Raw genomic sequence first — 26781 nt, 5'->3', positions numbered from 1 at the left:
TGCCACAGAACATTGCTAACCATGCTATGCTCATTTTATTGTTTTTAGCTTTTATGTTTTACATATTTTATATCAAGTAAGCATTTTTCTGATTGACAGGTAAACTTGTTAACATAGATACAAATTCTCTAAGGTCCATGAGACCTGGCTTTGAAGATACAATTCGTCGTTGTATTCAGAGATTTTTATGTCAAAATGAAGGACAGCCCTGGTCAAACAAACGCCACTATCATGAAGGTAACACCACACATTTCTAAATGCTAATCTATTTAATTTGTACAAAGTTGTTTCATTTACGACCAAATTAAAATCAACACAATGAATATATCTCTTAGGAAATGCCTTTACAGTAAAAAAATTAAATTGTATACACCATTTGGTTATATTAGGCTCATTAATAATTATAACTAATTTGTTATACTATTTAGTGTTAGTAAAACACTAAATTTGGGCTGTGCAGATTCATTCACCTATTTTTCTCACACTTATCTTAGTAAAACAAGTGAGAAAAAGTAGGTGAAGGTTTTGTATTGCAGAGCCTAGTTAATGATGTAGTGTGAGTTTTATTTCTGTTTCTAGAATGGGAAATGTAAGCAGATTGCTTCAGTACTAATAGTTTCTACTCTTCCTAACAGCTTATATGCAAGGTCTTGCTGAAACTCCACTCTATCGGTTCTCCTTAGCTGATGGAACAATAGTGACAGCACAAACAAAAAGTAAATTGTTCCGGAACCCTGTTACCAATGACCGGCATGGGTTTATCTCCACTCACTTTCTTCAAAGGTGAAATCAATAATCTGTTTTAGCAGCTCCAAAATCATATGTGTCTAATGTGAACCAACATAATGAAAACATTTAGAGGGCAGTATAAGAGACAATAGATGCGGAATTTTAACCCATGAGCACTGTTAAATTTTATTTGGTCAGATATAACAGGAAGATAAAATTGCTGAATGTTAAGTTTCAGTTCATACAAATTTCATACATATGCCCACTACCGTTTTTTATCTCTTCGGACAAGGACAGGATGGCACATCATCTCATGGTACATTGTGTTTATATTGAAACTTATGAATACACCTTTTATTGAGTTAGACCCCAAATCCAATATTACCTACTTGACTGAGAAGTTCGGAAGGATCAAAGAAGCTGGTTTCTCTCACCATAATGATTTTAAACATTGCTAGGGTAAATCCTACTGCTAATAATATAATAATTTTGTACCCTGCCCATGTGACTGGGTTTCCCCAGCCACTTTGGGCAGCTTTCGCACGTTGAACCTTTGAAAAAGAGGTTTTGAACTTATTCATTTTTATGTCTTTTTGAGATAAAACAGTAAGCCTCATTATGTAACAGCAACTGACTTCTACCCACTGTATCACAATTTCTATAAAGTTCTCATTAAGGGTGGAATATTTTCTATTCTTATCAAGAAAATTAGTGGAATATACAACTTGGAAATACAGTTTGTGCTCTTCCTATACCTTGTTGATGTTGATAAAAAGATTAATACAATGGGCTAAGGAAGAATTTTAAATTTCATCATAAATTTCTATGAGCTCGATCAGTGTATATGGCAGTGCTCCTGTGTTCTGCTGTTGCAACCCAGTATTGTACATTGATTCCTAGAAGAACATATAAGATCTTTTAAAACATGGACATTACTAATCCACTGTGCCAAGCTTGATTGCCAATGCTGTGTGTTTCAGAGAACAAAATGGATATCGACCAAATCCCAGTGCAATGGGACAGAACATCAGAACATCTACAACTGCAAGTACAAATTCAGTCAGTGGTGTCATGAACATGTCATCTGGGCAAAATATACCTTTGCAGAACAGGAACTATGGTATGGGAGATCCTAACTTAATGGGGCAGATGAGTGGTGCTAGATATGGAGGTCCTGGAAACATGGGACCGGTGAACTCTGGACAAGGAATACAGTCTTCTCCTTATCAGAGTAACTATGGATTAAATATGAGCAGCCCACCACATGGGAGCCCAGGCATGACTTCCAGTCAACAGAATTTAATGATATCCCCTAGGAATCGTGGGAGTCCAAAAGTGAATTCACATCAATTTTCTCCTGTAGCAGGTAATTATTTCTAGTATCTTTTTAAAGTGTGTTTTGTTTTGTTTTTTTGTTTCAGCCTCTGAAATCAGATACTATTTATTCAGTTGGCCAGAAATGGTGATGATTATCATTGTTTATAATCCACTCTTCAGCTATCATTCCCAGAGCAGCTTATAGCATAAACATAAAAAACAATCTAATACAATCAGACTTACTGTGCCATTTTTCATAGAATACCGTACTATGAAAAATATTGTTATGCAGAAATTATGGAAGGCAGTTTTAAAACTTTCCCTTTATATACTTTCTGCTGTAATGTTTCAAAGTATTTTTAATTAAATGATTCGTTAATATGTAATACCTCACTTAGTGTTTCTCCTCTTTTTGTATAGGTGTAAACTCTCCAATGGGAACTGCCAGCAACACTAGCAACAACAATTTTTCAAGCAGCTCACTTAGTGCTCTTCAAGCGATTAGTGAGGGAGTTGGAACTTCCCTTCTGTCTACTCTTTCTTCGCCAGGTCCAAAACTAGACAATTCTCCAAATATGAATGTTTCTCAGCAAAGTAAAATGAGTAACCAGGATTCAAAGAGCCCTCCTGGCTTGTTTTGTGAGCAAAATCAAGTGGAGAGTTCCATGTGTCAGTCAAACAGCAGGGACTCCCTTAGTAACAAAGAAATCAAAGAAGAGGGCCTTGAAGGCTCTGATCAGAGGGGACTACCTGAAAGCAAAGGGCATAAAAAACTTCTCCAGTTGCTAACTTGTTCCTCAGAGGACAGGGGACACCCTACACTGTCAAACTCCCCTTTGGACTCCAGTTGCAAAGAACCTACTGCCAATGCCACAAGCCCTTCATCTGGAGTCTCATCTTCTACATCTGGAGGGGTCTCTTCTTCATCAAACATGCAAGAGAAGCATAGGATTTTGCATAAATTGCTGCGGAATGGTAACTCTCCAGCAGAAGTGGCAAAAATCACAGCTGAAGCTACTGGTAAAGACACGTACCATGACAGTAGTGCTGTTTCCTGTGGTGAAGGAACAGTCAAGCAAGAACAAATGAGTCCTAAAAAGAAGGAAAACCATGCCCTCCTTAGATACTTGCTTGACAAGGATGATGTAAAAGATCCTCTTTCAAAAGACATTAAACCTAAAATAGAAAATTTGGACAGCAAGATGGGACAGTGCTGTAGTTCTGCCATAAGTACTTCAAGTCAAGAAAAAGAGATGAAAATAAAAACAGAACCCACTGAAGAGGTAGAGTATTCTAATGTTTAGCAAAATCCCTGTTAAAAGACTCAGTATACTTTTGTTTTCTAAATAAGCCCCTGGAATGGAACCATGCACTTTCTTTTTGTAAGTCTGAAAACCACAGCTAACCTGAATTCTCAACTATGATGTATCAAAGTAATTTTTAAAACGTTGCTTTTAAAAATTATTTCACATTGTGCCAGTTTAATTTTCCACTGATTATAGATGATGATGGTATTCCACTCAATACGTGAGAGAACATGGAATGCCTCTTTTAAGAAGGAACCTGCCCCGCATGTATTTTAAGCATTTACCACCTTAAATAATTAATATAGCTGACTGAGGCTGCAATCCTAATCCTGTGTACCTGGAAGTGAGCCTCATTGAATTAAATAGGATTTACTTCTGAGTAGATGTGGTTACAACTGCATCCCAAGCCATTCTCAGCACCAGCCTGTTGAAACTGATAGGCATGAGAGAATCATGACTGAAATAAATTATTTGATTTCAGTACATGTACTGCTACTAAGCATGACTTAGTCGGTGACCACTTTTAATAATTAACATTAAAAAAAAAAGACCTGCCACTATGTTAACTGAAGACATCTTTTTCAGGAGATTAAAATAAATAAATAAATTGGTTATTTAAACATTGCAGGCCTAGCCTCAAGTGATACCTTGGAAAATTCATCCACAATATTTTCTGAATATTCCATACTGAGATGATTACAGAATATGCAAATGAAGTTTTTATCTTTTTTTTCCTCTCCAAATCAGTAAAGTTATCTCTGATCAAATATTTACATGACTTCTAGCTTGTTCTCACTAAGTTTGTTTTTAATTTTTTTTTTTTCAGATGAGTGGAGATTTGGTGGATAATTTAGATGCCATTTTGGGTGATCTAACTAGCTCAGATTTTTGCAGTAATCCAATGTCTGCAAATGGAAATAACATGGGGAATAAGCAACCATTGTGCCAAGGAAATGCACCACTGGGTAAAGTTTATTTGACATAATATTCCACTTTACTTAACAGTCATTGTGTTGATTAAAGGCATTCAAGCCATTCTTTCTGTTTGTTCTTAATTTCCCAGTTTAGCCTTTTAAAAAATGGTTTTTATTGTTGTCTACTAGTAGACTAGAATTTCCTTGTAGATACCCTCTGGAATCTCTGATAGTAAGCTTTATAAAGATTGAGACCTAACACAAGAAAACCTTGAGTTTAAAGTTGCAAGCATAGATTTGATAGAAACCAACTGTCGATCACTGGGGAGCCTGCAGATCAACAGGCCTGATACTACCACTTTCTGCTGTTCCTGGAGGCTGTTCATGCTTATTAAATCAAATAACAGTGCATTCCAGAGTGCACAATAAGATGAATCAATAGGTCAGAAAGTTCAGCTTTGATTAGCTAAATAATTTGAGAAAGGTAAACTAAATCAGAAGTGGTATTGGGAGCATACAGCTAGGTACTACTTTATGATGAGAAAGGGAATCATGGTTTCCCTGTGTGTGTGTGTGTGTGTGTGTGTGAGAGAGAGAGAGAGAGAGAGAGAGAGAGATCTAGTTGTATTTTCTGAACTTTCTATGAAAAAAATGGTTTTTTTAAAAAAAATCAGTATGCAATTCAAAAGTGTTGAGAACATCAGTATTTAAAATGTTGTTTATTCAGATTTTTGTGTTATTACAGAGTTAGAATAAATACCATAAACAGAAAAAATACTTGATAAAAGGGAAGATACTTCAACTGTCGTCTAACTTGTTTTCCATTTTGTTTAAAACTTTTGACCTTTTGCAAAGTGCATTACTTTTTTGTATTCATAAATATATATAATCAAATCTGTCTTGAAATTCCCTTTAAAAAAAAATAATAATGTGTTACTACATTTTAAGCAGGGACGCGGGTGGCGCTGTGGGTTAAACCACAGAGCCTAGGACTTGCCAATCAGAAGGTTGGCGGTTCAAATCCCCGTGACGGGGTGAGCTCCCGTTGCTTGGTCCCTGCTCCTGCCAACCTAGCAGTTTGAAAGCACGTCAAAGTGCAAGTAGATATATAGGTACCGCTCCAGCAGGAAGGTAAACGGCATTTCCGTGCGCTGCTCTGGTTCGCCAGAAGCGGCTTAGTCATGCTGGCCACATGACCTGGAAGCTGTACGCTGGCTCCCTCGGCCACTAAAGCGAGATGAGTGCCGCAACCCCAGAGTCGGTCACAACTGGACCTAAAGGTCAGGGGTCCCTTTACCTTTACATTTTAAGCATAGCAGTTAACTTAATATGTATTTAACTGTACTCATACCATATTAGAGCTAATTTATTAGGCTTCTGATTCCGCCCCTGCCCCTGCCTTTCTAGTTAGGGTTTTGATTATTTTCTAACATTTTATAGAATTCTGTATATAGCTATAAGAGATTTGAAATTAACAGAGACTGTACAGATCCAAAGAGATACACCATATTCTTTTAATAATTATAGTAGTTATAGTAGTTATAGGAAGTTAACATCTCAGTCTGAAACATTATAGATCAAACAATCCAGATGAATAATTTCTGTATTAGTCTCCATCAGTGACTCGTATAGGACATACAATTTCTGTAGTTTTATTAAAATTACATTAAATAACCTTATAGTGGATGCTAAACATCTGTCATGGTAGATCAATACCAGGTTTCAAGATGGTACAGTTACAATTATATTTTAATTACTCAACAGGTATGAGAAGTCCCCAATCTATGCAGGCCACCCGTCCTCCTTTCAACAGAGCCTTGTCTTTAGACAGCCCCATATCAGTGGGATCAAGTCCGTCTGTGAGGAGTGTTAATACATTCTCCATGCTACAGAAGCAAAACATGATGGGTGGGAGTCCAAGAATGATGGAAAATCAGGAAAATTTTGGAACTAATATGGGTTTGTTGATTTCCTCATACTTTAAAAAAAATAATGAACAATATCCCAAAGGTTTGCTGGAGTAAATTATTAACTACGAGAAAAATTGTTACAATTGTATTATACTAGCTTATTCTAGCTAAGCTTCTTAGACCTTTTGGCTCAATTCACATATCTCACCAAAAACATTTGTAGGGTTGGGTTTAGTTGTGATGTCTGAATTAACAAATCATGGTTTGTGAGGAGCTAGCAAATTTGCTTGCACCAAGTGCGGTAGGGTGGTGTCTGAATTGACAAATCATTGTTGTGGCTGTTCCTTTACCTCCATTGCCACCACACCTAGGGTCTGGAGTGCTGAGCAGATAGAAAACAGAAGCAGTCAAGCATCCCTAAAGCATGGGTTTCCTGTACATTCAGAAGTTCACGTCTCTGTGTTGACATGGTTAGAGTACCAGACTAAGGTCTCTGAGACCCAGGTTAAAATCTCTGCTCAGTCATGAAGCTGTCCAGGGGACCTTGGGGCAGTCAAGAGCTTCATGTTCTGGCTTTTAAACTTTGGTGAGTGCAAACTTCAGCAATTCTGTTTGAATTGAACCATTGTCACAAAAAATACACAGGGATAACAACAACCCATCTTCGTTGTTGTGCAATGCTTTATATCTCAGTTGAACCTGACAACTAGATTATATTTGAGATGTTACAGTGAATGGTGGCTGAAAAGCCCTGATATATGCAGCCCTTTGGGTCCTGGCTAAAACTGATTTGGAGTGGGTGGGTATAAAAATGCCAACTGTAGCAAATTGTATTGTATTCTATAGTTTTCTGTAGGGAAGGCAATGTGTATTTAAATACGTTATTTTTCTAGGGGGACCTAACAGAAATATGCCTATGAATCAGCATTCAGCAAGTGACTGGAGCCTACAAAACTCAAAAGTGAGCAGGATGGAACCTATTAGTTCTGGTTCAATGCCAAGACCAGGGCCAGACTGCAACCCAGCCCTTGCCAGATCTTCAGTTGGTGGTCCCATGCCTGGTTTACCCATGAGGTCAAATAGTATGCCTGGCACCAGATCCATGCTCCAACAGCAGATGATCCATATGAGTGAGTTCTTACTATTCTTTTTTAATTGGACACCACAATAATTTGTGTCTTATGCACTGCACATAGGTAAGATAATAGAATCATAGAACCGTAGATTTGGAAGGGACTACAAGGGTCGCCTAGTTCAACCTCCTGCAATTCAGGAAGCTTTCACCCAACATGGGGCTCAAACCCACAACCCTGGGATTAAGAGTCTCAGGCTCTGCTGACTGGCAATAAAGTTTGAAGCATTTACGCTTTGGGCTGTTTGCACAGTGATCTGTACTGTGTTCTGAGCAACTAGTGCTCCAGTGTGGGTTGCTGGATACTGGTAGACTTCAAGGAAGCAACGCATTTAAATTCAGTGATAGTGATAAACAATTTAGACCACTACCTCTCAGCTTAGGGTTGCCATACTTCAAGAATTCATCCAAAAAACACAAATAGCGATCCTAAAACAGACACTTCTTGGTTCTGTTGACAAAAACCCTGGACATTTCGCCGATTTTTCAAAATTCCTCATGGACGCTGCTTTCGCCATTTGATTCCCGGACATGTTTGGGAAAATCTGGGCATATGGAAACCCTATCTTAGCTGCCTTGTTACTGCTATTTGAGTTTAATGGGGGAGCACCCTGGTGCTGTCATGTCTACAACAGTTCAAAGATGTGGAAGGAACTACTATTAGTTGAACACACACAAACACCCTGTTAAGAAGCTCTCTCCCTTTTTGCACACCCATTTGAATAGAAATCTTACATTCTGAAAGTAACGCCATACATTTTTACCTAGGCTTCAAGTGAGAGTAAGACCGATGAGTTTGATATTAAAAATAGTTGTATAGTGGTTTTGTTGAGATATTTTATCATTGTGTTTTATAATAGTGATACATTGTTTTTGTACGCTGCCCTGTGTTGTTGGATCGCTGCTCCAAAAATTCACCTCTTTTCTAAAAGTAAATTTAGTTTTGTTTCATTTTGTAGGGCCAAATGAAATTAATATTGGTATGGGAGGGAATCCTTATGCACATCAAGGGCCGTCTAACCATCCAAATGCATGGCCTGACAACATGCTGTCCATGGAGCAAGGACCTCGAGGTTCACAAAACAGGTACAATAAGGTTTAGAATGTAATATGCTATTTAACTGACAGCCTATTTTTCATCTACAAATGGTATCAGAACATTCTGATCATTCAGGAAAAACACTCATTTAAATACAAAATTAGTTAAGTCCATTGATTTCAATGGCTCTGCTATGAATATGACTTCCCCTATCTGGACTAGACAGATTATTTGTTTGTTTGTGATTCATCAAATAAAATGCTTACATCATATTTGTAATTTGTTTACCATCTTAGTCTTTGACATTCTACTGGGGATTTGTTGGATAGTAATGATCTATCAAAGGTGATAAAAGTTTTAACATGGAGGGTCCTCCTTTCAGTTTCCAGAATCCTGCTCATTTGTGAAATGACACTGGGCATATCTCATTTTTGCACTTATGTATACTGGGAAGATATGATTCTTATCTGGAGACTTCAATTTATGTGTGATATGAGAATTTATCTACTCTTTGACCAGTATTCTTAATTGTTGCTACATCTTGGTTTTCCTAGGCAACTAGTTAGGAATTCTTTGGATGATCTTCTGTATGCTGCTCCAAATGTTGATGGCCAAAGTGATGAAAGGGCTCTTCTAGATCAATTGCATACATTGCTGAGTAACACAGATGTCACAAGCCTTGAAGAAATTGATAGGGCCTTAGGAATTCCTGATCTTGTAAATCAAGTAAGTTGCCAGTGCTCTTGAAGTGCAGATTTTTCAGTTTGCTGTATGCTCTTAAAATGTATTTTTGCGGGGGGGGGGGGGGAGAATAAAAACCCTAGTACATTTCTTCCTCAGTACTTTGTACATTCTTCTTTTGGGTGAGAAGAACTTATTTTATATATTATAGGCTCCAGAGCTTGCTACTCACCTCAAGCTGAACATAGCCCACCTTCTCTGTATTGTGGCCTGCCAAGTATTCTTGCAGTCCTAAAAAGGCTGTAAAAACAGAAGATTTATCCAACTGCTGGTGACCTGCATTACATTTGCTGGATTACAAATTATGCAGACCTGATATGATTATAAACATGATATTGCAGTGCCCCTTTAAAAAAATCATAGTGAGAAAATGTTTGCCTATAACATAACAAGAGCAGCCTTCTGATCTAAAAATTGTTTATTTTCCTTTTAATTTGTGACAATACTACATTGTAATTAATGTGTGCAGGCATCTTCTTTAGAAAGGTAGTTGTAGAATAGTTGCTGAATATTATAGTGATGAAGTCTTAATATACCTGACTCAGGACTTGCTCATAGGAGATGGATTTTGTCAATGTAATTTTGAATTGGGCAATTTTCACTGGATTATTGGATAATCCTGTGTGTATCCCTAAACTGTTAAATGGTGAAATAGGGTCCCATAACTGTTGTACCATGTGCTTACTGGTGTGTCTCCTGAACATTTACTATGTTTTTTACACTGCCGGCTACACACACACACACACACACACACACACACAAAGCTCATATTTTCAAATATAAAATTCCCCTGTATAAAATATTCTTAATATACTATTGCAGAGTGTGAAATATTGGCAAGTTCTATATTCTTTTTAAGGGGCAAGCTTTGGAACCCAAACAAGAATCATTTCATGGCCAAGAATCTACTGTAATGATTGACCAGAAGCCTCCAGTATATGGTCAGCCATACCAGGGCCAGGGAGCTCCCCTGCCAGGGGGTTTTAGTAGCGTGCAAGGCCAACAGGCAGCCTTTAACTCTGTGATGAATCAGATGAATCAGCAGGGCAGTTTTCCAATGCAAAGTATGCATCCCCGAGCAAATGTCATGAGGCCCAGAACCAACACACCAAAGCAACTTCGGATGCAGCTCCAACAGAGACTTCAAGGGCAGCAGGTAAACAATTATAATTTTTCAGTTCCCTTCTGAAGAGGGAAACTTTTTGGCTTTGCTAAGGGCAGGAAAATGAAATATATCACTTACCCATTAACACATACATTCATTTGTTTTATCCTGTCCTGATATTTGGTACACACAGAGACTTAGTTTACATGTCAAGATGTTGCCCAAACTATGACTTAACTGGTACTATGCAACCACGAGGGCTCCTAAAATGGAGCTACAGCTTTGGCTACAGCTCATGGTTAGAGCACAAACGTTGGCTAATGATAATGCAGGAATAAAAAAAACAAGAGAGGAGGAAAGGTGCTGTGAGCTCCCCAGGAATCCACATGTTTGCATGGTTCTGATAGTCCATAATTTGGCTTGCCATGACATGTGAAGCAGGCCTGCAATTCCTCATCATTGTAGTCTTTATTTTCAGTTTGGTAATATCATTTCTGAGATTAAATACTGCTGGACTAGACAGATTATTTGTTTGATGAAAACTGATGTTTGATGAAAACTGATGAAAACAGTGGCACGGTTGTTTTCTGAATTGCACTATTAAGTATCAGTATGAAAGTTAATGATTAGGTTTGTATATTTAAGGCCCTTGTTGGCATCCTTCTGCCTTGGAGACAATGGAGGAGTGCGCCTTTGGGCGTGAAGTCAAACGTTGTGTTTCAGCGCACTTAATAAGCCACACTGAGTGAAGTAGCTTCTTTTTAATTATTACTTTTGCCTAGGTTTGTAGTGTAGCATGGGTTTTATAGAAACCTGTTTGATGTATTTTGACATCGTTCTGTTACACACTGTTGCTTTCTGTTTCTTAAGTTTTTGAATCAGACTCGTCAAACACTTGATATAAAAATGGAGAACCCCAACCCTGGTAGTGCATCAGTGATGAGACCTGTTATGCCCCCACAAATGGGATCACAAGTAAGTATTACTAATCAGGTTATACAGTAGCCTCCCACTTCCTCCTGTTATTTTACCTCTCCCCAGTTCTGCTTTCTATTACTTCTCTCTTCCTTCATACATCTTTTAAAGCACTAAAACAGACACACATATTTTTATCTAATGGAGCAAAGTCCAATAGAACATAACCATAAACCAAAATACGATTCTACATGAATCATGTCATCATTAGACATACATCAGTTGGGGCATATGACTGGTGAAGAAACATCTATATAATAATGTCATCCTAAATAATGTCAATATTTTTGATTAGGAATTACAATGCTCTGTTTTACCATTGTTGCAATTCCTGTTCAGATGGGTGAGGCATTGGATCTCAACTGCAATTGTAGAAAAGTACAGTGGTACCTCGGGTTACAGACGCTTCAGGTTACAGACTCCGCTAACCCAGAAATAGTACCTCGGGTTAAGGACTTTGCTTCAGGATGAGAACAGAAATCGTGCGACAGCAGCAGCAGCGGAAGGCCCCTTTAGCTAAAGTGGTACCTCAGGTTAAGAACAGACCTCCGGAACAAATTAAGTTGTTAACCCGAGGTACCACTGTATTCCAGAACCATTCTGGGGATTGAAACTGTTGAGCAATGCTAGTCTGGCAAGTATGGATTCAGTTACTTGTATCTAATTTAGCTTTAAGTAACCGTCCTGTCAGTACAAATATTTATTATGCCTGTGCAATGGGACTTTCCTCTTGTGCATCCCCTTAATATTTTCTGCTGGTTTCCCCAACCATTTGGAGCAGATTTGGGAAGGACACATTCAGGGTGCGGGGGGGGGGGGGAGAGAAGGTCTCATTGTTCAATCATAAATTTTTGCACTGACAGAAAAGTTGCTTAGTGCCACATTGGATATAAGCCACAGTGCCTGCTGAATGTTCAAGCTACACAAAGTGAGACCTGCAACAAAATGTAGAGTTCTGCTGTTTGGGGTTTTAGCCACCCAGGTAGTATCTGTTCCAGGATGCTCCATTCCCTTCCATGCCACCTCCGTCTTCCTGTTTTCCATTCCACCACCTTCACCACTCCAATAGTCATCAAGCCAGCATTCTGTTTGCTAGGTCATTTTTGGTTCCCTCCTTTTACCTTTTCTTTATAACTTAGACAAACTTTGGGGATTCCCCAAGCTGCTGATAACTTGTGCATTGATATCTGCGTAAGGGTAGACCCAAAGAGAATAAGCTTGCTATTGGTATATAGACTGTAGACCAGATGTGGGAAAACTTTGATCCTGCAAATGTTGCTGCAAGCAAGGCCAATGGGGCAACATCTGGAGGGCCGAAGGTGGTTCCCCACAGTTACTGTACACTGTGCTACTTATTACTGCAGAATAAATGTGCATTTTCTTACTGTTCCATTCTGCTATTTCATTAATGGGAGAAAAATAGACTGTATTGTGCTTTTTTAATATAAAAAAGCTCATGGACATAAAACTCTTAAGATATGTTTTTTTTTTCTTGTCAACTTAATAATTCTTCCTCTGTATTCTTTAATGTGCTTTTTGTCAATCCTCTTTGGGTGCTAGCAGCAAGGCTTCCTTAATGCTCAGATGGTGGCGCAGCGAAACAGGGAGATAATAAGTCATCACATCCGACAACAAAGGATGGCCATGATGATACAGCAGCAACAGCAGCAGCAGTCTCAAGCCTTCAGTCCTCCTCCAAATGTGACCACCTCAGGAAGCATGGATGGTGCTGTTACAGGCCCTCCGATGGCTCCAGTCCCATCCCAGCAATTTTCATACCCAGCCAATTATGGTACTTACTTCATTTGTATCTTACTTGCTTCTATTTCCTGTGGCTGCTGTTGGGCTTAGTAAATTACAAAAAAAACTTATTAAAGCTAGAATATTTTTATAGAAGAGTATAAGCACAATATTTTGGAATGAGGGAGAAAGTGGGGTTTTGAGGGATTTGACATATTCTGTAGCCGAATGATCTAAAATAGAACAGCCACAGAGCAGAAATGTTGTAAAATTCACGATCTTTATACAGTAATTTCACAGCTCATTGGTTCTCTCAATTTTGATTTGAATTATGTCTTAGTCATTACTTAATTCTGCAAGAAAACTTCTTTGTACAGGAAGGGTCTGGCAACAAAAAGCAAGCATTTGATCTTTTTTTATTCTGCTTTGCTATATCTGAAATTACTACAACAAACAATGAAACATTAGTAAGTTATAGTACCTTGTAACCATGTTTAGGGACCAAGTGAAACTGAGAAAAGCAAACTTGCATGATGGGGGAACATAAGATGCTACTTTATATACCGAGTCGCACCATTGGTCCAAGTAGCTCATTAATGTTCACACTGGCTAACAGTGGCTCTCCATGAGGTCAGGTGGAGTTCTCTCACAACTCTACCTGGAGATGCTGGTGATTGAACCTAGGACCTTCTTCATGCAAAGCAGATGCTCTACTACAGAGCTATGGCCCCTTCAAGGAGAGGGAGTCTTGAGTGAATGCAAGCTGGTAACACCAAGGGTGGAAATTTACCATTAACTTGGGAATCAAAGTGCAGTTCTCCTGAGCACCATTGCCTCTCCATGAGAATTATTCCCTTCTGGCCTTTCATTTGTACCATGCTCCAAAGGTACCTTTCTTCAGGGCTTTTTTGATTGAATCAGGTAAGAGAAATTGTGCAACCACAAGAGTGAAATTCTGTAAATATTAGAGGACACATGTGCCTTCAGCAGAAAATAGCTAAGTGTCATAACCACCAAACTGTTATCTTATTTATTTTGTAAGGAATGACCCAGCAACCAGACCCTGCCTTTAGCAGGGTATCAAGCCCACCCAATTCCATGATGGCTCAAAGAATTGGACCCACACAAAATCCCATGATGCAGCATCCTCAGGCTGCACCAATGTATCCAACTCCTGAAATGAAGGGCTGGCCATCAGGAAATATGGCCAGGAGCAGGTGAGAGTCAGATATCTCAACTAGTGTTTTGAAAGGGGAGCCTGTGGCTGTGGAGAACTGAAGAACATAGCTTTTAGCAGACTGAATTGTGTGATTTTTAAAAAAAAAACATGCAATCTAGACAGTCTTCACTCTTGCACCCAGATTCTTAAAAAAAAACAACCCTAAAATAATTTGTTTCATAGAAGATTTCAAAATATTTGTTCAAATTTTTAAATGTTGCATATTTCACAAAGATATGGGGCCTATTTTTGTTTCACAAAGTTAAACAAGCTGATCAAGACATGGTGTGTTGTTAAAAAAAAATTAAAGGAACATGAAAGTGTCCAAATCTATATATGTTGAACTATTTGTTCCAGATTGGTTACGTGCAGGGCTAAAAACTCAGTGAGGTAGGCTTAAGTTAACAAAACAGTTTCCGACAATGGATGAAGAGATCCTAGGATGGGAGTGATTTACACTGATCCATCATTTTTGCATTTCCTTTCTTTTTTATTTAAAGCAAAGGATTTATTCATTTGTTGATCATAGGCTCATTTGTTTATAGCACTAGTCAATCTCTAGAGCCACAGGTTGGTGTGAGCGCCTTACAAATAACCACATCTGATCTTGAAGACATTGTGGTGAGACAACTGTCTCTGCAACTGATTATGGACGGGATTACGAGGTTTTATAGTTGTAATGCCAATGACGTAACATGCCAGTGGTTGAATGAATCTGAGAGCATTTTTTTTTCTTGTGTCCTCTAGTTCCTTTCCACAGCAACAGTTCAGCCATTCAGGGAACCCTGCAACTTACAACATGATGCACATGAACAGCAATGGTGGTCACATGGGACAAATGAATATTAATACTATGCCTATGTCAGGAATGCCCATGGGTCCAGACCAGGTAAGATGGCTGTAACTGTTGGTTCTCCACATGCAGCTCTTTAGATCTCCATATGCATATCAGCCCCTAAAATTGCCAGTGCCAGTGCCTAGCAAACATTAACAGAAACTTCTCAACATTTTCCTGGCTCAGAAAATAAGGTTTGACTTGCGTGGTTGTCATTTTTGCTCCCTCTGCACCCTTTCTTATTTCTCCCAAACTCCCAAACCCCTATTTCTCCAGTGGGTTCTCTCTCAGTGGTTTTACATAAAATGGTAAGGCTAGCTGTGAAACAGCTATTGCCTGTGAGCATCCCAGGTTCATTGCTGAAATAGATTTACTCAAGGAATCCACAAGGCTCTGCAATCCTAGCCTTAGAGTAACTTAAGCTCAACACCAGGCCATTTCCTCCCAATCCCCCTTCCCCTAAAACGAATCTATATTTTTAAAAGCATTTTCAGTACCAGTGCAGTATTAATTTATACTTCTTTCCTTAACCTTCAGAAATGACAGCAAAAAATTTGCTTGATTACAAAATTTGTCTCTCTTACACTGTTGTTTGTTCACTGGCGTGTTGTGTTTTTTTCTGCAGAAATACTGCTGACATCTCCAGCTATGATCTAACAGGCTGATGCCATAGATGATGGTGAACTAAGTATTAAAAAAAAAAAGTGCACGTGAACTTCATGGCAACATGTAGCCTTATGGAAATACCACTTCTTTTTACCGTGAAGATGTCCTAAGTGACTTCATGAGTTATGGACCTTTGGGTGGTGAGGGATAGGAGGAGGAGTAGAAGCAAAGTATCACTGTATAATGTACAAAAAGAAAAGAGAAAGGGTGTTGTTTTTTTTTTTTGGCACTTTGCCTTTAGCAATGTGCGTTTGGCAATGCCATTTGAGTAAATGCGTTGGATAGACATGGTCTGTACCAGTTCTATTTACTGTAGCTATCCAAAGCCCTTTAACTACAGGCAGACCAAAGTGCCTGGAAAATACTTGGTAATAGTCTTGAGTTCTCTAGTAAGAGCCTCTGATAGAATGTAGTTTCTGGCCTTGATTTAAAAACAAAACAATGCTCTGAACATTCATGCTGCTGTTCAATCTCACTCCCAGGTGTCGGAACTCTGATGTGCAAGTGGCAATGCAAATGCGCTGTTGCAGCCTCTGAATCATGCTCTTTGGCGCCAAAGGGGTATGCAGAGGTTAAATATGTATAATCATGATAAAAGATTTCCATATTGATGTGCAGTTTTGTGCACTTTATAAAATGCTGTATGTAGTGGGTTACTGCAATACCTATAATAATGAATCAATGGATATTAAAGTAGGCAAGTTCTTGCCCCCTTTCAAGCCCAGTCTGAATTACTGTTACATAATATCTCCAATATGGGCATTTGAGCAATAATCATACATCTTTTTTGCCATTAAATGTCATAAAATGTAAGGCAAGGCATTGCAGTTTGAAGAGAGATTCTCTTTGTGAATACATTTTGTAAATATGATCTTAAGATGTTGTACTATATATATATATGACTTTTGTAGGCCACTAACTCATTTTTGCAGAGTTTGTGAAGCTAAATATTTAACAAATATAATTTCTGTAAACTCGAGTTTAGTCCAAGTTGTCCAGATAGGATTTTTTTTTTTTAATTTAAATGGTTTTGGAGTTGGGTAACTATGGCCTTTATCTTATTTTCATTGGTCTCTGACAGTTTATTTAGAACTTCATTTATTGGTTTTTTAAAAGAACATTTGTTCATATTTTAGCAGTCTTTTAATATTTTCTCTACACCTTATGTGTGCACTTTGTTACTTTTTTCTTATAGATGGCAATTTGATGACAAAAAGGCTCTTTTTAGCTGTCAAATCAATTTGTGGAATTTTTAATATAACCTGTCTTTTAAATGAAAGAGCCTCTGCTCTAGGACATTTGGTTAACTTTTAAGAAAGCCTCAGTGGTGTTCTGAACATGTTTTTTGTGTTAAGTGTCTATCAGAAAGCACACCTGATGATACATCTGATTAATTGGCACAAATGATTTTGGTTATCACATTTTATTGCTCTGCTGGTAACAAATATATTTATTTTCTGAGCAATTTTTAATAGCTGGAGGTCAGAAACACCATAATCATCTTGGTGTCAAATAATGCAGATACATACTGATTCCTCCCAGATTTAAACAAGTTGTAGTGATTCAGAACAGGATCTTTCTAAGAAAGGTAGACTAAAATGTCTGAAGTGGTGTGTGAGTTTTTTTCTATTCCCATTGCACATTCAATATAGTTCTCTTGAATATGTGAACTGGTGATTTTGATTAGTAATGAAATTTGAGCTCCACTTTGCAGAAGCATGTAATTCTGTGAGATTTTGTTCTAAGGCAAGCAGTCTGTGATTACCCCCAAAACTGCTAGTATGCTGAGTACAGGTATAAATATTGCCAGTTCTGTGTAGTCCACCAGCTATTTATTTAACTTCACTAAAGCTTATTTGTACTTAAAACACATTTGGGCTCTGGTCTGGAATTGTGTTCTGATTTGCACATAGTGTGCCTCACATGTTACAAGTGCTTCCTCGTCCTTTAGGGTTGTTTTTTTAAAGCATTTTTCCATTTACATATTGTTTTAAAATAGCTTTGAGTTGTTGTTGTTTGAAGTATATGTCCTTCCAAACTTCCACATATGGATGTGTAGTTTGCTCAGACATTAAAGTCAGCAGGGGAGTATTTTGTACACATGCACACCTTTGTGCACATCAGATCTTTTGGTTTTGTAGGTCTGCCATTAAAGTGTGACAAAATATTTTCCGCTTCTCAGAAGCCTCTTTATGATACTACCAATAACAACCTCATAGTAAAAGACCCACAAGCCTATAAAATGGGAGCAGACTATCTTTTAACTTTTATAGGCGAGTATGATAATCATGATAGCTCTGATTACTTTGACGAAGTGTGACCTCTCTTTTTATAAACTACTTATTGCCCTTCTTCTTTTCATTTTGATTCTGTTTGTGTTTTTGAAATGTGGTGGTACCTGCCGTTCATTGGTTAATCTGTTATTTAGAATGTTACTCCTTTTCCCAGTTGCTTTTTTTTTTTTTTTTTTTTTGCTGAATCCAAAGATATTAGTTCAAACTTGATAAAAGTATTCACACCTTTTTATATATATATATAAATGCGTTTTGAATTTGCATTGTCGGGAACGTTCTCAGCAGTGCTGATTCAAATGATACCTGGAATCAGAAGTGCATGATTAAAAACTCTCATTCTGTTGCAATGCAATCTCTAGTACCAAGAGTGATTATATGGGGTGGGGGCTTGTATGATAAGTACAGTAAACATGGCTGAATGGGGCAATAAGCTTAGTTTGGTATTGGTGCCTTCTGACCTAATTGTCTTTGTAGTGAATCCATTCTTCCCACCTTTGTATGGATTATCCAACCAGTTTGTGTGTTGAGATAAATACATAATTTCAGTCTTCATGATTTTTCCTGTAATTCAGCCTTCCCCAACCTGGTGCAATCCAGATGTTTTAGACTAACAACTCCCATCAGCTCCAAGATGGGGAAGGCTGCCTTAATAAATGAGGAGCATTTTTCAACAGAAACAATCTATTTGAATGTTGCACAGGTCAGCACATCGAATTTAGTAGCAGACTGTCATGTGACAGCAATGCAGCAATTATGAAACCATTCAACTGAGAGCAATATTTCTTAATATCTCAGGAGAAAGGCATGCAGAATTGAGAATTGACTCCAAAGTTAGTTTACATTAAATATTGCTTGTAATAATTGATCTTTACATAACAAAAAAGCCTCCGGTGGGCTGGCATTAAAAAAAAAGGGGTAGGTCATATGGTCTTGTTTTTCTGTGTTTTTGTTTTGTTTGGATGTTGTTAATAATGTAAATAAAGGTTTCTATTTGAAACGGGAGTTTTTGTGGCTTAATAAGCTTCTTGGTAATCAAAGAGATAAAAGTTCCCATTATGCCTTAACACAGGCTACATTCCAGTTACCAAAACTCATGTTCAAGTTGTCTGTGCTGGTTAGATGTTTAAGATGTCCTCTTTTCCAAGACACAACCAAATGGGAGAAGTAAAACTGTAGGCTTACTTCACTTCCAAAGGGGTGAACACAACAGTTGCTATTGCCACCCTCAGACTTCTTTTAAAATTAGAGCACCATGAAAAAGGTAAAAACCAACTGAATGCAGCCACTGCATGGAAGAAGATAGGGAATTTCGCCTTATTAACCTCCTGTCCAGCCTGCTTTGTTTCCAGACCCTTGATCATCTGGGCTTCCCTCCTCTGTGCACATTCCAGCTTGTCAACATCCTCCTTAAATTGTGGTGCCCAGAACTGGACACAGTATTCTGGGTGTGGTCTGATCAAGGCAGAATAGAGTGGGACTATTACTTCCCCTGATCTGGACACTAGACTGCTGTTAATGCAGCCTAGAAGAGCATTAACTGTTGACTCATGTTAAGCTTGCGGTCCACTAACTCCTGTTTCCTTTTCACATGTACTACTGGCAAACCAGGTGTCCCCCATCTTGTATTTGGCCAGCTGGTGTTTCCTGCCTAAGTGTAGGTACACTACCTAAAGACTCATTACATTGCAAATACTGTATCATACCTACATTAGATATCTCAAACACCAGTTTCTCTCTGTGATTGAAATGCTGCAGTACATTGGAAGAAAAACAAGTAAGTTGAAAATTGGGGTCAACTTGTGAATTTGGACAGGTGATGTATGCTGTAGGAAAACTTGTAAGTTTGAGTTTGGATAGTCTGTTCCTAAAACTGCTTCCAAATAGTATGTTCTTTTCTTTTTTCTAAGGAGGCACAAAACCCAGCACTGTGTTGGGTAAAGTATGCCTACTTGTCTGCTGAACTGTGCCCATAAGTGCTTTTTTTTTTTTTAAACCTGCATTTTTATTGGTCACAAAATAGCCATTGTTTAAAACAAACAAATATAAAAGTAAACAAGTGCTTTCTTTTATAGTAGTAATTTTGGTTTTTGAACATACAATATAACCACAAAGACTTAATACAAATCCAACTTTGTTAAAATTCAAGACATAACACAAACTGCTTTTAATTTTGCAGTGCTTTTAAAAATGGCTAAATTCTGAATTTTTTATTATGCAATGGAGTGACTTTTCAGAAATGGAATTGGGGCATGCCAACACTTTAGTAACAATTCTTCTGAACTTGGATTTCTTTTGAAACAGGACACTGAATATTTACAGTACCATGCTGGAAAGCTGGTTTCACTGAGTGAAGATTTCAGTTTCCTCATGAGCCAAGGTAGATGTGTGAACTGTGAACTAAACTGGCTTCTGTGGTAGACAAACACCTGAAGACTGTTAGTGCCGAGTCTGTGCATCTGTTCAGTAATATCCACGATATCCTGCATGCCTCAGTAGCAATTTTCTACCACTGTGTCTAATTTTGACTTGCCTAATCTGTAGGTGGGGGAAGAGATCCTTCTCCATTTGTCTGTCCTTTCAAATGCCATTTGAAGCTGTAGATGAAGTTGCAGAGGGGCTATTTGGCTTCCACTGAAATAGTCTGTGTGGTTTTGCCCCTTAGGATTCCAAGTCTCTCAATGGGTCACCCTTGTTTTTTCTCTGCTGCCATTTCTTGAAACAGTATCTGCAGTGATCGGTGGAAGTAAAATAGCTTGTGAAGCAAGTGAGGTATAACCCAAAGCAAAAGCAGGTAAACCAGTGGGCTTCAAGAAGGGATACATATGTTGGATGAAAGTACTCCCCAGAAGGTCACTGTGTCTATTTAGATTGCATAACAGTGCAAACATCCTATCTACCTTAGCATCAAAGTTTATCCAGTCCTCCAGGCTAATGTTATATTTCAGTCTGAAATCATACACACTTTCATTAAGTCTGTACAAAGATTCAAGTTCTGGCCAGTTTATATCCTCATTGAGGTCCAGCAGTTGCAGGAAATTAGCCTTCCCAGCCTTCCCAAAGTTGTCCTCTGAAAAAGAACACACATTTAATTAATTCACTCTCTGAAGAGCAAAGCAATCTGTTCTCACAGCAGAGCCATGCAAAGGGCATACTTTTCCACTGTGCATCACCCACAACACAGAAGCAAAGGATACATTCATTCATTCATTCACTAACTACCTTTCTTAACAGCAGTTGGACTTTTAGATGAATCTTCAGTGTCTACATGTCTGCACTATTTTCATTGCACTGTATGTGGGTCATTTAAATGACCTCACATTTCTTGCAAGCATTGTACAAAATTCTGAAATCACTGCCGTGATCTCTGCTCAATGATTTTGACCTCCTAATTGTGCAATGGACTGCTTGTCTTTCCTACCAAAGATTTTTCTCAAAGTAACAGTGTTGGAGTCACCATATTTCAACATGCGCTACAGCTTTTCTTTAGCACAACACAGAAAGGTTGATTCTACAAGTGCAGCTGACAGAGGAACAAATACTATCTTATAATAATGAGGGCCTACCTCTGTAGTACTACACTTCTATCCAATAGCAACCTTAAAAGTAGACTGCACCTGCCAAATGTTTTGGACTACAGTTCCAATAACTCCTGGAGGGAAGGGGAGTCCACCAGATCTGGAGAGGACAGGCTTCTCTAGCCCTTTAGAAACCTGGAGTTGGATTCCCCTACAATGAACCAGAAGGGCATGCAAGATGAGCTCCTAGTGCTTCTAGCAGATGAGTCATTGTCTGGGCTGTCCTAGGCCTCTGAGAACTGCATTGAACAGAGCACCCCTGGTCTCACTTCTGCAGTCGTAGTCTGAGGCTACTGGAGCAAACACCTTGCACTACAGATAGGACTATCAACTGGGGTGCAGCTGTTGCCATTTTACAGGGCTCAGTCTCAATTTGTTGTTGAAGCAGCTACTAGAGTTCTGCCTTCTTATAGCACCACCTGAGCTTTGCCTCCAGCCTGAACCCTACCTTGCTACAGAGCAGGACAACACGAACTCATTTAAACCTTAATTGGCTGCAGTTAAAGAGGTTAGAGTCATCACTCTCCCAGTCGTTTCATTAGGAAGAGTAGGATTTAAGAGCAAGAATAGATGAAACTACAAATATGGACTGCATGCAAAAGAGAGAGAGCAATGTCAAGGCTCCCAACTCACAGTGACTTGGAAGATGGTTTCTTCATGTCTGGCCACTTTCGACGTTGAAATTGCCTTATGTCCGAGCCGCAAAAAGAGAAAAAAGTTAACCATGTCAAGAAAACCACCAGCACTACAGCACAGAAGAAGGGGGGGGGGTGAGGGTTTTAGTATGTTTCATATGCTACACAAGTATTGTTACAGGAGGGAAGAGTTAAGGTAGGTACAGCGGGGCTGCATGCTTAGGCCTGTGCCCAAACTCCTTGACAGTGATCTTCTGTAGCAGAGTCTTTTGTCTCCCTCACCCAACTTGACAACACATATTATACCCATGTTGCCTCTTCCCTCTTATACTGTAGAATTATGCTATAAAGTGAAACCTATCTACCAATGAAATAGCTAGAGGAACCCAAACTTCTGGAACCACCCAGAGAGAGTATCCTAGTTCTAACCCCACAGCCTAAGTCTTCTTGCCCATATCTTCCCATAACCTATTGCTCACTGGGGAGAAAATAATTATATTTTTAGTAGTACCTGTATTGCTCATAGCTTCCATCTTTAAGGCCTGAAGGGGGAGAATATATTATTGGTTATACAGCAACGACCACAGGAGTGGGGGAAAGAACATTGTAAGGCACAATTTAAAAAGGGGAAAGGCATCTTATTAAAAGAAAACACATTGCTGTCTGTGAAAGTTTCCAAGCAGAGAGATTTAAAGATCTGCACTCTGAGTGAAGATTTTGGTTCCATCCCCTTGGAGGAGAGGTTAAAAGTCAAGCTCCTTGTTTTAAATTTACATTGCCTGCCTGCTATTGCAGCATCTGGTCAGTTAAGACAAGTTGTTTGGAACAGAAACAAATTAATGGAACAATTAAACTTACACGTGTGGCCACTGGGTTAAGCCCCCAACACTTTCCCCGATTGCTGCTGTTCTCTGTTGCAAATGCACTTAGAAAGTTAACAAACAAAGCATATGTACCCCTTAAACTGGTCTCTGGTTTTCAAAATCTTACTATGACTTCTTGATTCCCAGTGATTGTATCAATGCAGGACAATAAATTTAGCAGAAGGTAGAGACCATGTGATCCGTGTGATCCGTGCATCCATGTGATCCGTGCACCTCATTATTTTGTTTATCAGAAAATACTTCTATAAGGTAATGTTCAACTTCTGATTACAGTATACCCTCATCTAGTTTTCCTGTTTAATATAGTTAATGGTTCATCTACAAGTCTTTTTTTTCCAAAAGTGCCACCTCAGTTACTTTAAACACTCTAAAAAAGGCGAAGATAAGAGACCCCTCACCAAGTTCCATGTTCCGAGTCCTTGGGTTACATTGCTTATACCCTTTGCAGCTTCTTAGTTCCATAAGCTGCACGTGCAGTTGATTGAGGACATCTCTGTCTAGTGTGTTCACTGCATTAATTAGCTGCAGATTAAAAAGTTTGTTAAAGTCATACCATTTATTCAGAGAACATTGTGGTAACATCTTTTGGATGCTCACCAAGAGGTACATTATTAGCAACCAAATACCATATATTACAACATGTAGAGGCTCCAATCACAACCTCCAAGGCCAAATTGGCATTCCCAAGCAAATGACTATGTTATGTGTTAAATTAGTAAATTTGATGTATTGGCTACAAAACTCTACAGCCACAGATTAACTGTAAAAAGGGGGATTATAATAGAGGGAGAACGATGGTAAAAACTCCTGCAGCTGCCTCCCCCCTCTGCCCAGTTGGTTTTTGGGGGAAGGAAGGGAAGGCAAAGATGGTAGTGGATACATGCACTGGAGTGCAGACTACTTGGCCCACACTTCCTCATAAGGAAACAACCTTATTTGAGTCTTCACAGTATCTCTACAGACAGACCTTCACAAGCAAAAACCTATTGGCCATCAATGAAGATCTTTACATACACAATAAATGCAGCCGTAAGTCTGAACTATGCATCACCATTGCAGGCATGCATTTTGGCCAGCAGCAAATGGAAATGTTTTGTGGGCCTTTCATGGAAAAGAATCTGCACCACCAGATATATCAGTTGCATTTGATAATGTAGACAGTTGCTTAACAGAGGAAGGGTCATAGATCCATTAGCAGAGCACATCTCTCTTCTTCACATGCTAAAGGGACTGGGAAAGACTGGTTCAAAACCCTAGAGTGCCATTGCCAGTCTGTGTAGATCAGGGATGGGGAGCCTATGGCCCTCCAGATGTTGCTGGACTACAACTCCCTTTATCCTCTACTATGTTGCCTGGGGTCAATGAGAGTTGGTATCCAACAACCATCTGGAAAGCCGCAGGTTCACTTTCCCTGATGTTGACAATACAGAGCTGTATGGCTCAATAGCAGGCTTCCTCAACCGCGGCCCTCCAGATGTTTTGAGACTACAATTCCCATCATTCCTGACCACTGGTCCTGCTAGCTAGGGATCATGGGAGTTGTAGGCCAAAAACATCTGGAGGGCTGAGGTTGAGGAAGCCTGCTCAATAGCCTGACTCTGGGGATGTGACCTATATTCCCAATAAAATTCATCCATTTGTTCTATTTGTTTATGTTTAAGAGCATCTTGGGTGGACTTGAGTAGAGGAGGGATGTATCTCCAAATAGAAAGTGGATATATTTTCCAATGCATGGCCTCAAGCATTTACCTAGCCTACTGCATAACAAACATGGCTGTTACTTTTAAGGCAATTGTCAAGAAAACTAAGTTAAATATGAGTTTCAGCTTCTATTCTGAGCTCTGCACAAGCCTGAATTTGCAGAAATGTTTTTCCCCCCTGCAAATCCCACCACTCTGGTTACTAGCTTTACAAAAAAATAAAAGGATACCTGGTACGGATCTGTGTTGAGATCAAAATATTCAAGGAAGCCGGTAGCAAATTCACAGAACAGGAAGTTGTGAGTCTCGTTGATTGTCCTCATACACCAGTATGTGTTGTTGTTTGCACTGGTACAGGCACAGAATGGACCCACTGCAAATACAACAGTAACAATAGTTAAAGCTGAAAGTTTATAATAAAGTATGTTGTGAGATAACCCATAAATCAAGGTAGTTCCTACAAATGCATGACCACACTGGGCTCTCCTGCCCATTTCAAGCAAGACAGCAGCCCTATCTGTACATTCCCTTTACATGCAATGGTGCTTCCAATATTGCAGAAATGGGGGATCTTTTCCAGGCCACATTTCCTTGTAAGTGACCTTTTGATGGTTACAAGCCTGTGCAGAAGCAACTCTTCTTTTTGAACAGTGGGTTACATTTCACCCACACAGAAATCACAGCTGTCTACATACATACATACATACATACATACAGTGGTACCTCGGGTTACATGCACTTCAGGTTACATATGCTTCAGGTTACAGACTCCGCTAACCCAGAAATAGTACCTCGGGTTAAGAACTTTGCTTCAGGATGAGAACAGAAATCATGCTCCGGTGGCGCGGCGGCAGCAGGAGGCCCCATTAGCTAAAGTGGTGCTTCATGTTAAGAACAGTTTCAGGTTAAGAACTGACCTCCAGAACGAATTAAGTACTTAACCCGAGGTACCACTGTACACACACACACACACACACACACACACACACACACACAAACACACCTCATTCCCCATCTAGGCAAGCAAGAGGAAATATGATTTACTGACACATTCCAGCTAGGTCAGAGAACTCAAGGTGGGCATGAACCACAGTTGGCAGGGGCATGGCCTGGAAAGAATTCTGAGTGCTGCATCAATAGACCTGAATGGTTCATTCAGATCCCTAACCTGTGGTTTCCCACTCTTGTTCTGTTGAAAGGAATGCGAGACACTGTGCATAGCACTCTGGATCCCATGCTTAGCAGTCTCGTATTATCTCTGAAACATCAGCACCGCAGATGGCATTGTAATGTCAAGGAGCTTCCCTGTGGATGCCTCTCCCTCACAACTGAGTCTCTGCAGCCAGTTCCCCACCACCACCTCTGAGATAAAAGGGGCAGGCCTCCCAGCTCCAAAAAGGGTGGGGTTCAGAAAGTTATTAGCACGAATGCCTCTCATCATGGAAACCAGCCTCAGGTTTGTTTTGTTCTCTCCAATCTGCACTAAAGACACAGGGTGATGATGGGTCTCTCAGGGATATAGGAGACAGCACTTCTCAGAGGAAATTCAGTTCTATTTGGGGGACGCAATTGCATGCTTGCTTGTTTTGGAAGAAGAGTGCATAAGCTAATGCACTCTTGTGCCTTGGCAGGCAACTCAACAGTCATGGTGAAGTGCATGCAGCCTTGTGAGTTAGTATCGGGGGAATATCTTACGTGTCCACAAGGGGGCAGTCTGCCAGTGCTGGTTGTCATGGGTGAAGCAAGTTAGGCCGGGCATACTGCACGTGTCGTTGTTTTTAATCCTCTTGAGCAGCTTTCTCAGCTTCTTCTTCCGCCTCTGCTCTCGGAGGAGCCACAGCTTGTCCTTCTCTTGCAGGGCTTTCCTACAGCACAGAGACAAGGGTGCAGGGTGAACTGATAGCTTGTTGCATAACTTATACCAGCAAATTCATGGGAAATGAGGCTATCAGTCACTACCGATCACGATGGCTATGCTCTTCATTCATTTCCTGTGTCTGGCACAGTCAAGAGGAAGGCAGATGAAGGCACCTTCAAAGAGAGTGCACCTTTCTCTATACTCTG

The 26781-nt window shown here is 39.4% G+C and overlaps 2 protein-coding genes across 15 annotated transcripts in view; one reads left to right on the top strand and one right to left on the bottom strand.

Moving 5' to 3' along the window:
- The window catches only part of NCOA3 (nuclear receptor coactivator 3), a 95573-nt gene extending 76653 nt beyond the window's left edge, over nt 1-18920 (top strand). For 10 of the 12 annotated variants that reach the window (XM_081011003.1, XM_081011010.1, XM_081011005.1 and 7 more), the window contains 15 exons: nt 100-237; nt 636-783; nt 1710-2095; nt 2467-3329; nt 4180-4318; nt 6032-6226; nt 7071-7307; nt 8269-8395; nt 8903-9074; nt 9949-10245; nt 11065-11169; nt 12730-12961; nt 13952-14126; nt 14876-15017; nt 15589-18920. In XM_081011003.1, coding sequence (XP_080867129.1) covers nt 100-237; nt 636-783; nt 1710-2095; nt 2467-3329; nt 4180-4318; nt 6032-6226; nt 7071-7307; nt 8269-8395; nt 8903-9074; nt 9949-10245; nt 11065-11169; nt 12730-12961; nt 13952-14126; nt 14876-15017; nt 15589-15600 — 3368 coding nt within the window. In that variant the 3' untranslated portion in view covers nt 15601-18920. The remainder of the gene's footprint in view (nt 1-99; nt 238-635; nt 784-1709; nt 2096-2466; nt 3330-4179; nt 4319-6031; nt 6227-7070; nt 7308-8268; nt 8396-8902; nt 9075-9948; nt 10246-11064; nt 11170-12729; nt 12962-13951; nt 14127-14875; nt 15018-15588) is intronic. The other 2 variants (XM_081011004.1, XM_081011009.1) reach the window with 1 other exon arrangement.
- Nucleotides 18921-19966: 1046 nt separating this feature from the next.
- SULF2 (sulfatase 2) overlaps nt 19967-26781 on the bottom strand; it is a 286446-nt gene continuing 279631 nt past the window's right edge. For all 3 annotated transcript variants that reach the window (XM_081011117.1, XM_081011116.1, XM_081011118.1), the window contains 6 exons: nt 26413-26582; nt 24948-25090; nt 23416-23539; nt 22645-22675; nt 22132-22185; nt 19967-20990 (listed from right to left, as the gene is read on the bottom strand). In XM_081011117.1, coding sequence (XP_080867243.1) covers nt 20960-20990; nt 22132-22185; nt 22645-22675; nt 23416-23539; nt 24948-25090; nt 26413-26582 — 553 coding nt within the window. In that variant the 3' untranslated portion in view covers nt 19967-20959. The remainder of the gene's footprint in view (nt 20991-22131; nt 22186-22644; nt 22676-23415; nt 23540-24947; nt 25091-26412; nt 26583-26781) is intronic.

Source organism: Podarcis pityusensis (assembly GCF_964106645.2).
Source record: "Podarcis pityusensis genome assembly, chromosome: 6".
Taxonomy (NCBI): Eukaryota; Metazoa; Chordata; class Lepidosauria; order Squamata; family Lacertidae; genus Podarcis; species Podarcis pityusensis.
The sequence above is the reverse complement of the archived record's forward strand: the minus strand, read 5'-3'. Positions and strand labels throughout refer to the sequence as shown.